We start from the raw sequence: 13,044 nt of genomic DNA, 5'->3' as shown, positions 1-13,044 counted from the left end.
CGGCCCCCTTTTCCGTGTCTACAGAAGATAGGCTCTCCTGCACGCTTTCCTGCCAGGCATTTGGCGGGAAAATACCGCATTTTCGGGGTACGATTACCGACCATATACGTGTTAGACTTCAAAAATTTTGCATGCCCGTATAGAGGGGCAACGCTGATGAGGTTGTGTCCAGAAAATGACGAGGTCACGGGCGTTGTTTGCCCCGGGGGACGTGCACTTTTATGCCCTTTTCTAGCTTACTTTCGCGGAAGTAAAGCTCGTTCGCCGGCACGCACGGCCACACCGGGGAAACATCACCTCTCTCGTGGGTTAGTAGAAGACCCAGGGGTTAGTGCTATGGGTGCGGCAGCACCCTCAAACCTGTCCTGTTTCCCCTGGGTTGTGTCACTTGGCCACGTACTTTGAACGACTTGGAAGAGTCGCACAGTGCAGTCCACTTTGACGTAGTGTCAACGACATAGTTCCGCCATTGAAGGAAGGCGTGTACGTAGTTTGGCCAGTTCAGTGCACACTTAGCTCGTTAGTGTTACCGTTTCCTAACAGGTTAGTTTTGCAGTTGTTACTAAGGTGCAGTTTTGTACCACCTTAGCTCTGGACAGTGCAACTGCTCCATGCACTAACCCAAACGACAGATGGTCGGTACAACGTCTACGTCGCACGAGCACAGCCTCCGTTGGGCTGTGCCCCTCCCACGTGATACAACGCACGTTCATCCATTACTATAGCGTCCTTACGGATCTGCCAAAAACGAAAGTGGGGGTAAAAACAAAAGAAACGAAAATATGCGATCCATAGATAGTATTTTATTCGGGAATAATTTACATTATGCCGAACAATAAATCTCGGAGTCTGTCTCGACGTCCGAGTGCATGGTCCGTGTTTCAAAAATTAAAAAGGGGGGTGGCAGATCCGTGTTTCAAAAATTATAATCGGGGGAATTGTACAAATAATCCGTCTAAACAAAACAAAACAAACGAAAATATGCGATCCAGAGATATAATTTTATTGGGGAATAATTTACATTATGCCGAATAATAAATCTCAGAGTCTGTCTCGACGTCCGAGTGCATGGTCCGTGTTACAAAGATTACAATCGGGGGATTGTACAAAATAATCCGTGTTTCAATTTACAATCAGCGGGATCGTAAAGCAAAACAAACGGCACAACCGTGCTCAAAATGTGATCATGGTCCGTGTTAAGAATACAGTCAAGCCACTGTAAGGCGAAGCTATCCCCTGTCCGTTATTTACGTCGGGTTCTCTTGCTGATGGGTGTCGTCGGGGCTGTGTGAGTAGAGGTCTGCACGCCAATGCTCCTCTTACCTCGTAGCATCATGCGATGATGAAAAGCCGCAAAACACTCGCCCTCGTGAAGATGACCCCGCACAGACTACATCCTTTGGACGTCTCAGACAGTCGTCCGCTCGCAGTGGTCTTACCCTCTCTGCTGCATACTTTACAGCATTTCTGCCGCCCCTCCAAACGGCTGACAACGTGCATCGGCTGATTTTGTGGATTTATGTACGAGGCAAGAGAAACGGTGGCCTCGACCTCTCTCACACTGGGCTGCGATCGCCCACAATAACCGCCAATGAGTTGTTTCCCGACACGCAGATGAAACATCTTATGGGTCAGCTTACTATCAGGGTGTACATGCTTGAAGCATATATATGCATTTACCAGGGCAACATCAATCAGGTAACATGCCAGATATGTCCACCATCTGTGATTCTTGCGCCCAGTGTGAAAGTACTTGCGCTTCTGTGGCTCGGTTGACACCTCCCATGTACCGGCGATAATTATACAGCGACAGAGGCACTTGTCGCTGCTCGTCTCCCTCCCCCACTGGCACGCACTCCAAGGGTGGATAGACCGTATTCAAGATCAGCACCTGAGCGTTACTATCCTGATAAGCAGTGATGTTAAGACGAGAGTCCGTTCTGGTCGTGGCTTTCATATCCCCAACAGACAGAGGAAGGCGCTCCTCTTACCGGCGGAATTAATTGAGGGGGCATGGTGCGACGATTACGGCGGTTAAAACTCCCGACCATGTAGATCCCGGTCTCCATCAGCTCTCTAGCAGTAACGACCGTGCTAAACAGGCTATCACAAAATAGGCTGTGATTATATCCACAAAATGGCTGGACCAGCTCCATCGTAATTCTTTTCACCACACCTCGCTCCTGCCGTCTCCCATCAGTCCGATCCCGAAATTTCACACTAGGTACGGTGCAAAGTTAGCGATGTATGCAGTGGTGGAGTCGCATAGCTGCCATATCTTAAAACCGTCTCGGTCAGGCTTATGCGGTAATCTCTGCTTAAATTTAGAACGGCCCTTGAATCGCACCATGCCCTCGTCGATGGAGATCTCTCTACCCATCTTATAATTATTTACGCACCTGTCAACTATGGGCTCCATCCATGGATTGATTTTATAAAGGGGATCCTCCTGACACAGGCTGTCAATTAAGCGGTCACCGCGGCAAATCGCCGTCTGGACCAGGTCTTGCCGCGCCTGTTTCCCTATTCAAGGCTGCAATAATGATCTTTACACACGTTATGAATTCTTTCCTGTCCAAATTCTACCGTTGGCTGCGCTGTGCTACAGAGGCGCAGCCCCTAAGGATCGTTGGTAGCCGATTTCTGATTGGTTTTAATCGGTACTGTCAAAAAGCTTTACGTGTTCTGATTGGTTTTCGGACGTACACGGTCGATATGGCTACGAAAGTCGACAGCCTCGTTGGATTTATGGGTCCAAAAAAGACCCCGAGAGGCTCACACTAGCTCTGGATATAAAAGTAATGTCAATATTGTAAATCATTTTATTTTCCTGAGGAATTTCAGTGATCGGGGTTCAATCCATCAATGGTATAGCATGCAATGCAGATTTCACGCCGCGTCTGAGCAAAATGCCATAGCATTACGTGTATTTAGCGACTGGAATTTTTTATTTGTTTTCCCGTTTGCTGATCGTGAACGCTCTTTGCAATTAGTAAGAATCGTTTACTCAACACCAAACAAGCAAAACTTTGTGGGGATTGACATAATTTTTAGTGAGTTTTGACTACCACTGAATTTGTTTGCACCAAGCCGCCGTCTATGAAATGTATTCATACGGTATTGTACCATAGGGGGATTCAATCTCCGATGATGACGATGACGATGATTAAATATTTAAAAATGAAGATAAATAAACATATATTTGGACTCAGTAAATTTGTTGTTATTGTTGTTGTTGTTATTGTTGTTGTCGTTGTTGATACTATTTGCAGAAAAGAACAAAGTATGCGCTGCAAATTTCAACACAGCCTAACTATACATGTGCGTTGCAAATTCAATACAGCCTAACTATACATGTGCGTTGCTGCCTAACTATACATGTGCGTTGCAAATTCAATACAGCCTAAGGCTGTATTGAATTTGCAACGCACATGTATAGTTAGGCAGCAACGCACATGTATAGTTAGGCTGTATTGAATTTGCAACGCACATGTATAGTTAGGCTGTATTGAATTTGCGACGCACATGTATAGTTAGGCTGTGTTGAAATTTGCAGCGCATACTTTGTTCTTTTCTGCAAATAGTATCAACAACGACAACAACAATAACAACAAATTTACTGAGTCCAAATATATGTTTATTTATCTTCATTTTTAAATATTAATCATCGTCATCGTCATCATCGGAGATTGAATCCCCTATGGTAGTACATGCTGTGTACTGTGATTGTTTCGAAGGCCCGAGTATTGAAGTTTGATAAATATTTTCCGACATCCGAAATCTTTCCTCAAAAGCAAATATCGGTATTCCGATCCTTCAAAATCATTTACCAAGACCAACATTTTTTAATGTTTAGGGCAATCACAAAATTTAGCTAGGCTTGACTATATACTTTCGCGGTATCTTGCACGTACGTGCGGCGCGGCGGTAAACCATGTTTTGGATATGGATATAACATGCATGTAGTGAGCCTACCCACTTGGCAGGCGTGGGTTTGTACAAAACTCTGACTACTGTGAGGGATATCAGAATAGATACTATGATAGTCATCAGGAGAAAATATTTGATCGTTAACTTTCACGCGCAAGGATTTACTACGTAAATAAATCAACATACTCTCAATCTTGTCAACTGAGAGGCCGACGGACAACGAAGGCACGCAATTTCATTAGTGGATGTAAACTTGAGTATTGTAATTGTTTGTATGACGTAGCGTCTACTCAAATTGTCTCTGGTAATGGTCTCGTTTTACCCCATTACATTTGTAAATTTTCACACTGGAAATTCATAGCCGGTAACTCTGAGGAGAGGTCTTGAAACAGACAAAATAAAATTACAGCAGTATCAACCAGACGCAGATCGGAATTTTTTGTCGTGACGTTATGACATCAGTTTTACAGTGGGGACAAGATTTTTTTAGATTCTAATACGATTAGCTGTTTTTGAATGGGAACGTATTACAATTATTGAATTACTTTCTGCAGATGTTGTTTCTTAAGAAATAGTTTCTGCAGGTGTAGTTTCTAAAGCTACATCTGAAGAAATAGTTTTTGCAGATGTAGTTTCTGAAGCTACTGTTTCATCAGCCTGAGAATCACACAATATTGAGGTATTGTCAGCTGGTACTGCTATACCGTACAAGCCTTGGGCTTAGTTGAGTACTCCAGTGATTCTGATTATGGTTCAGATTATGATCTTATTAACCCTTTTCCTGCCAGACAGTAATAACTGTATTACTTCCCATCAGCCAAGTCAGTAAAAAGCGGGTATTGAGCCAAAACATGACGTATTTTCACCCGCTTGGCTTGGTATGTTATAGCATCTTTTGTCCAAAAAAAATTAAGTTTACAGTATTATGTTTTCAACAGCCTTCAAATGTACAGTATTATGTTAAAATAAATCATATGGAATACGTTGTGTTTCATATTTTAATCATCTTGTCCTGGTGGTGAAATATGGACTTGGCAGGAAAAGGGTTAAGCAGGTTGTAATTCAACACAATTTGTAGGCAAATAATAATAACCTGTGTGTATCAATAAATATATAAACTCTGTAATACTTCTGTTTGTCTTCCATAATTATTTCACAAGATTCAATTCATGTTAGGCCTACTTTTTATACTTCAGTTATAATAAACTTGACAGTAAATTGCCCTCAAAAGTGCCACCACAGGCCACCATTGAAGATGAATAATGAGAAAAGCTTCACCTTCAGGAGGGGGGACACCCTCCTCCTGGCCTCCCCCGCGCAAGCGCACGCCTTGCTCCGCTTCGCTCCGCACAAGGCTGTACCTCCTGTTCTTTCACTTGTACCCTTCTATTCTGAAAACCATTGACAGCCCTGCTGACACCGACGTCGGCGGCGTGCCTCATCAGGATCACGACGTGGATCGTTCTCTGGGTCTGCCAGATGAAAATATCGCATAAGCTGCTGAAAGCGACTGCGGGTAATCACAGTAGAAATACCCTGGTTTCTCAGAAATGGATCGCTAGACCAATAATCCTCCACTGATGATTTACGGTCGATACCCATACAGACTAAGACGCCAATGAACGCCTGCACCTCTCGGTAGTCAGCGTTACGCCAGTATTTATCGATCTTTCTAGCGATATATCGCTGGTGGAACTTGGCGTATTTATTAGTCTCGTCCTTTGCCAATCTGATCAGTGTAGCTGGAATAAACTTTAAAAAGTAATCGATCTCACGGGAGTGGCTGGGCAAGGTGAAAGTCGGTCCTCTCTCATGGTCAAAATCGATCTCCTCAAATATATTAGCATCGGTAGTTTCCGACATACGCCAGACAGGAGGGGTGTCGTCCTCCGCCAACACAGCAGCAACGTCATCATCGTCGTCAGAGCTTGCCTCACCTACATACTGCCTGTCATAAAAGTCATCGTCCTCTGCCGCATCCTCGTCAACCTCCGAGTCGGACTCAGCGGTGATATCACCGTCGTCTGGGCGTCTGGGCCTGAACTCGCCCGTAGCGGCATCAAGGATCATATCTGGCTCAAAATCAGGTGGGCTATCCTGATAACGAACCCTCCGCACTATCTTTTTCGGCGGGGACATCGCAGCACACGAAACTATGGCAGGAGCGGGCTGGGCAGCCTCTGCTGATGACGAGGACTCAAGCTCTTTCGCACTGGGCACAGGAACCTCTCCTGACGCAGGATGAGGGCTCATGGTGCACGCAACAGGTGGTGTCTCTCCCGGAGCAGCCGGGGGAGAACCAATGGCATCAGCCGTCTCGTTACTAACTGTCTCACTAGCAGCAGCAGACGTAGTCTGTGCAGGTGAAGTATCTCCCACAAGAGCAGCAGATGTCTCTGCAGGTGAAGTAGTCTCTCCCGGAGCAGCCGGGTGAGAACCACTGGCAACCGGTGACCCACCATCATCATCGGTAGAACGATCAGTCTTACGTTTACGCTTACCACTGGGTTTTTCAGCCGGAGATAGCTTCGCCTTACGGGCGCGTTTCTTGCCCGACTTCTTAGAACGTTTACTGGGGACATCGCAACGATCGCTACCACTACCGCCCGGAGACTCTGCATCTTTGAGCTTCAGTCGTCTGCTCGCCTTCAGAAAACTTTTGCGGTCCGTCAAGCTCATGTCTGGAACAGTGTCGACAGACTAGCAGGTCCACCCTTTTAAAGCCACAGGGAAACAAAGCCCTGGACATGATTGGACGCAGGGGTGTTTATATATGCAGCCACCTGTTATTATAATGAACCTACGGCAATCAGTCCACCAACCGGCGCTGACATTCCTACCCGTCATGTAAATTGCCTGTCCGTACCATTTGATATGCTAATAATACTCGTTTGCAATGCAAATCCCTCGAGCACTTAGCATACCTAGCATAAATAGTCAATGTCATTAGCATCTCAACTTGACATTCCGTCCAGCTGGGTACGTGGCATGCGCACCTGCCACCCAAGGACGTTGGCCCAAGCCCATGCTCAGTACGGGTGGGAAACCCGTATCTTTAACCTCATGTCCCTTCTAAGTACGCCCGAGCAGGGCGTATTGTCATCCAAGTCGGTGACAAGCCAACCCGACTGATCGCCCATTAAGCAGTAATGGACTGGCCGTCTCGTTCTTGTACGGCAACGAACAGTGCTTCAGCAGCTTGTTAGGTCATAACCGTTGCCTTCCGAGCGGCTTACCCAACTAAGGCGGTCAAAGATGAAGGATACAAAATTGTCAACAGCTGTCTCAGCCTCATCCGTTGGGCAAAATGGCTCCTTCAAATAACGTGGCCAGCACGTCTACGTCATCAGCGGTGATGACGACCCGTCATTGACGCCCGAGTGCGTAAAACTCGGAATATACCGACAGGTACCTCTACCTGAGTCGGTTATACCACGGTATAAACCAAACACAGGTCTGCCAACTCCGTTAGACTCGGCCGTTAGCCGAACTTCACAGGGACAACATAGGCGTAACAAGTCGGTGAACGACGGTTCACGCACCTAACCGCAGCCGCCAAGTCAGTGAACAATGGGATCGAATTTCGAGGCCTTGTTCGTGAATGGCAAGGCTGAGGCGGTGTGTTTCGTTGCACGGCTTGAACGTCTAGAGCCAAGTGCAGCCGACAACGTCCGACATCTGACTGGGTAGTCTTTTCGAGAAGGTAACAAGTCGGTTAAAAGCGGGTGGTTACCCTTCACAAATGTCGCTCAAGTCCGTTCGGATCAGTTCCATGTCAGGGACTAATCAAGCCGAGTCCGTCAAATCCGTCCGCACTTCCCGTCAATCAGGACTAAGTCCGTGATTTTCGTCTCGCACCATCGGCAAAAATTGCACCGCCAGCTGAGGCGGTCTTAGGCGGTTGCCTTATAGATTAGCGTTGCCGAGACGGTCAATTTCGGCCGCAATCTATGTAGTGGCTCAGAGCCAAGTTAGACCAAACTCCGCTAGGATACGTCACCGTGCTAACCTGCCAAGTACGCTACTCGTCCCCCCCAAAAAAAACAGTCCCCCAACGGGGTAGGGGACTGGCTGGGTAGCTTCTGCACTTTCCCTGTCCTGGACTCCCTGTGAACCCATTTCGAGAGCAAACGCCGTTCCTCGCCCAAAACCTGTCCTCGAACGACCCCTAGCGTGAGCAAGGGTTTGCTACACGTAGTTCCGTCGACTAGGCAGGAAAGGGGGTACCAAAAAGTAGCCCGATTTCCACCGCCTTAGGAGAATAACGGCCGTGGCTGCTCAGCTTCTAGCTACACCGAATTTCAAGCGGATTTTCAACGACTTGGCAGGAAAAGGGTTAAAGCTGCTTGGATTAGAAGGATTGTTTGCAATACCAGTATGTTTTGCAGCAAGTGGTATAATTCCATGCTTTCAGATTCTGGCGGTTCCCTTGTTTATTACGCCAATATTAATAACTGCGACTTTTCCACTTTCGACCATATCAAGTCTAGTTTTTTCAAAGAAATTCTTTTAACATGGCTGCAGTATAACTATACCATGGTCAATAACGCTGACGATGCATGTCAAGCTTTTATTTGCTATAATTCTAAAATCCGTATTAATGGGCTTCCAATTCGATGGAAAAACCTATATGAGAATGGAGTTGTATTTATTAATGACTTACTGGATGTTAATTGCAAGTTTTATAGTTTTGACAAGTTTACCGAAATGTATGGTAATATATGTACGCATTATGATTATACACAAATCTTAAATGCTATTCCGAGTGCTTGGAAGAAGATGATTAAAAAATCAAAATCTTCCAAACTATTGGTGTGTAAGCCTAAATGTCGGAATAATAATTGCTTCTCTAGTGTTAAAATTAATCAAGATATCTACAATTATTTCTTAAAATTAGATTCATCTGCTGATGTTCCTTTACACATCATAAGATATTGGCATGATATTTTAGATGTTATTATTCCCACTAACAAACTATTTGTACTTCCTTTCAAACTAACTATAGATACCAAATTGAGAAATTTCCAGTACAAACTGGTTATGAGGATTTTACCAACAAATCGTATGCTTTGTAAATGGGGCTTGATTAATTCCCCTATGTGTACTTTTTGCGAGGAGGTTGAAGAAGATTATTTTCACTTGTTTTGGGATTGTATTTATACAGCCAAATTTTGGCAAAGTGTAAAAGAGTGGTTTTATAGTGTAACCCGTACTAGGATAAGCTAAACGCTCTGCAGTGTATACTTGGAATTGGTGACCAAATTAATATACTTGGTGATTTGTTTTTCTAATGGGTCGTTTTCATATTTTTCGATGTAAATATTTAAACACTCCCCAAATATCGATGGATTTAAATCTTATGTCCGTTCTGTGTACAAGACCGCAAAACGAATAGCTTTTACAACTGATAACCACGAGAAACATACAAAAAAAATGGGGAGCTTTTGTCGCTCTTTGGATGTTTGATTCTGTTCTGTTTTCTTGTCCTTTTTTTGTCTTGTGTAGTTTTTGTCTTTTCTGAATAATAAAAAATTATTAAAAAAAAAAAAAAAAAAAAAAAGTAAACGGCGACCTGCGGCCGCCCGCCTCGAAACTACTATCCAAGCAACGTTACGATAACCTGTGCCAGAAACACGCTCAATGTTTATGGAACGCGATCGACGTGTCTGTGCTAGTACCAAACCCCATAAAGGTTAGTGTAGTATAGTGTTTAGTCTTCAGTAGTGATAAATCGGTACGACCAAATGCAGTAAATATGTGGGATTTGACATGAAAATGCCGCGCCATGTGTGGCGCGCTTATTTTGTATGCTACAGGGCCTTCGGCATTGTAGCTCTACTGGTGAGCGATGTCGCAAAAACCAAAACTCACCGACCGCCTCACCGTAGAGCTACAGTTTTGCAGCTACGATTACAATGTGTAAATACTTGCAATGGAATGGAAGGAGGGTGATTCATGAAAGCCGATGATGGCCATGATGAATCCTAGGTATCGAGTGCGGGCGGCCGTGTTGCGTATGTATACGCGTGGATAAAACAGCTGGGAGGGTTAATTCACAGATTGCGGGCGAGGACAAAGTTAAAGTGAACATAATAGCAGGATGCGATTTGGAATGATGCTGAAAAATCACAAATGACATGAAATGCTACTTACAGGTTGGCAGGTTGGTAGTTTTTGAGCACTGGCACCGTTCCCCACACCTGCAACATGCGCGACAATTACATAAACGGCAGCCGCCAAGTATTGCCACCAGTACTCAGCCATCTCCGTGAGTCGCTAAAAATATTGTCTGAATCGACAGATAATTGATGCAATCCTGCTTCTGGTAAATCCTTCTTGCTGTTAGTTTGGTATGAAATAGGACAAGTATTTCCGTCAGATGAAACAACCTTGCCAGGCGCTTGTATGAATTTTCAGGGCGTCTGCGCTGTACAGGACAAGAGAGAGAGAAAGAGAGGGCGTCATTTAATGACCCTTGACCTTAAAGGTCACGTTCCCGGGTCAGCCACATAATGAAAACAACATTGCATGCATTGGGAACGAAACTCTGATTTCACTTAAGTGTAGATGTGTCTACTTTGTTCAAACCATCAAATAGCCCAATTTAAATCCTGCTACAGTTTAGAGAGACATACGTCAAGCTGACGCAGCTACATGTACCCATACTAGCGCCGCGCCGCCGCCGTCGCGTCGTGCGTCCTTACCCATGATCCTTTCTATAGTAGTATCCACAACAAACAAGTGTTCCGCACATTTGCCAGACGCACTGTAACGCACCCGGCATCCCAATATTGTCTTAAAATCCAGTCTTTCTTCAAGAATGTCCTATAAGGTACAGTCTCATCGCGACCCATACCCATTCCCCAAACTTCAAAATGACGATAATTTTGTTGGAACCCGCCAAACACAGGTAAGAAAGTTATGACTCTTGTCTATGCAGGTTAAACTTTGGTACGTTACTACGTACGTTTCTCCATAGACAGTGGGGGGGGGGGGGGGGGGGGGGGTCTACACAGTTGACTGGTGTCAGTGTTGAGTTTCTTCATCGCCCCTAACCTGCGGCCCGCTATGTACTGTGACAAAATTTATAGTCATCCCCACCTACAACCCTGCAGTGTAATACTGTGTCAAATTTAAATTTCCGTGCTACTTCCGTCAATTTTATAATATGGGCAAATACCGGTAGTTGCAGTAAAATTATCATGCTCAATGCAATGATGTATGAGTGAAGGTGAACAACTTCCTATCGGTGAACTTTGCACAGCGGCAGTCAGTCACCCCATTTCGAGAATAGTAATGTTACAAAGTTAAGTTTTTACGAGCAAATATTAGGGTGACCGGACGATTTTTAAAAATGAAAGCTTTTGCCAAAATCTTGATGACATCTCTGGAAAGTGTTGGTATAAAGTCAAAATCTGAAAAAAATGGCTAATTAGCATAATCACAATTTGGCAGCCTCTAGAAAATGGCTCAAAGATGACTAACCGTACAATAATTAGTCCGGTAAAAGGTGCATTTATAGTTTCCAAATTAGGGAGTGTCCAGAATTTACTTCCAGGGGATCTGGAGCATTTTTAGGGGGGCTCACCCATCACCCATTTTCTCAAGAAAAATTAGGGGGGCAGACAAAAATACCACAACCTTTTAGGGGGGCTACAAAAAAAAGACATCAATTAAATATTTGCCCAGAAGTCCTGATCTTCATGTATAGCGCATGGCTGTCAAAAATATCTGGTGAAAAATTTAAAAATTTGATAGCTCCTACGTGGAAAAAGGGTTGATTTTTCCAATAATTCTGTACAGTGTATGTGCATCCAGAAGATCATGTGCATTGTGCCAGATTGTTGAAATATTCATGGTACTGTAGCATCCTCTGTACACAAGAAATTTGCTGTAGTCAAGAAGTGATCTCACTGTGTATGAATCGAATTGTGGGTAGGCTCACACATTGCGTAATGATACTACTACTTTAGACTATTACGTTGTGATTTGTATGATCAAAGATTTCTCAGTGACGGCTGGCAGAAAAGGCCTAAAAACAAATTAACATGTTTTGTTTCCATCATCTTAAAACGTGTACATCATGACTATTTTAAAGTTTGTATGCATGCTCTTTCAACTTTGATAAAAAAGTGTACTGCTGACAAAATGTGAACTTTGATGTATCCAGGGTTATCTGCATTTATAAACATTGAATTGTGAATTGAGCAAGCAGAAATATAACATAGACATCATCTGAATTCATGTTGGATAACGTGTTCTGTTCAACAAAGGTTCTGAAATATTCCTCAGGATTGTTGCTTTCAGTGTCAGCCACTTTGTTTTATGGCAACCAATTTGAAAAAGGGGAAAGAAAACACTAGTGGGTTTCCCCAATTTTCACTGTGAGTGTGTGTAAGTTATTCAGCATCATCAGATAAAAATGTATGCTGGAATCGTGAATGTAACATCTCACTTTCCATAAATATCTAGAGACCTGCAAATTGTGTGTCATTAAACTTAAAAGTAAGATGACATTGCTGATTATGTATATGTACTCCAACAATTTCAAACTGAATTACGTGCTTGTCATTGTGTATCAGTGAGAAAACTTATGTTGTATTATGTTTATTTACACAATTGCACTGTCAAAAGTACAGAGAGGATTTGCATGTACCCCAGAATGAAAGTATAAAATGATTGGTTTTGCCTTGCAATAAGATGAATAATTATAGGTTTGATGCAAAAAGTGATTTTTCTTGGCATAAGTAGAAGACTACCCAGGGGCTATGCAAAATTAGTCATTGCATAGGATTGCATGCATGTAGAAATGTCAGAAAACATACTAGGAATATTGTCAATTTCATAAAACTTTCACAAATGATCCACTGAAAGGTGCTTTATTGAAAAATATAAACAAATACTAGATTTTGAAAGAGAATCATAATATTTAATGTTTTTCTTTGAAAAATCCCTGATGCAAAGTGCTGACTCAGCATTTTTTCACAATTTTTATTACATTAAATAAGGTGGCATCTTTGTTATTGGATGAGTACATGTAACTTCATACATGATGTTTATATCGGAAATACTACTTGTAGAGGATACTTAAGAATCAAGACTGTAATGAAATAA

General features: G+C 43.4%; 2 protein-coding genes across 2 annotated transcripts in view; one reads left to right on the top strand and one right to left on the bottom strand.

Annotated features, from left to right (window-relative positions):
• LOC139127740 (endosome/lysosome-associated apoptosis and autophagy regulator family member 2-like) overlaps positions 1 to 10,389 on the bottom strand; it is a 119,806-nt gene extending 109,417 nt beyond the window's left edge. The window contains exon 1 of the mRNA XM_070693630.1: positions 10,084 to 10,389. The gene's annotated coding sequence lies outside the window, so the exon portion shown is untranslated. The remainder of the gene's footprint in view (positions 1 to 10,083) is intronic.
• Positions 10,390 to 10,660: 271 nt separating this feature from the next.
• LOC139127738 (protein CFAP276-like) overlaps positions 10,661 to 13,044 on the top strand; it is a 19,442-nt gene continuing 17,058 nt past the window's right edge. The window contains exon 1 of the mRNA XM_070693626.1: positions 10,661 to 10,840. Coding sequence (XP_070549727.1) covers positions 10,751 to 10,840 — 90 coding nt within the window. The 5' untranslated portion in view covers positions 10,661 to 10,750. The remainder of the gene's footprint in view (positions 10,841 to 13,044) is intronic.

Source organism: Ptychodera flava, unplaced genomic scaffold (assembly GCF_041260155.1).
Source record: "Ptychodera flava strain L36383 unplaced genomic scaffold, AS_Pfla_20210202 Scaffold_35__1_contigs__length_1935909_pilon, whole genome shotgun sequence".
Taxonomy (NCBI): domain Eukaryota; kingdom Metazoa; phylum Hemichordata; class Enteropneusta; family Ptychoderidae; genus Ptychodera; species Ptychodera flava.
This window is presented reverse-complemented; position numbering and strand designations above follow the sequence as displayed.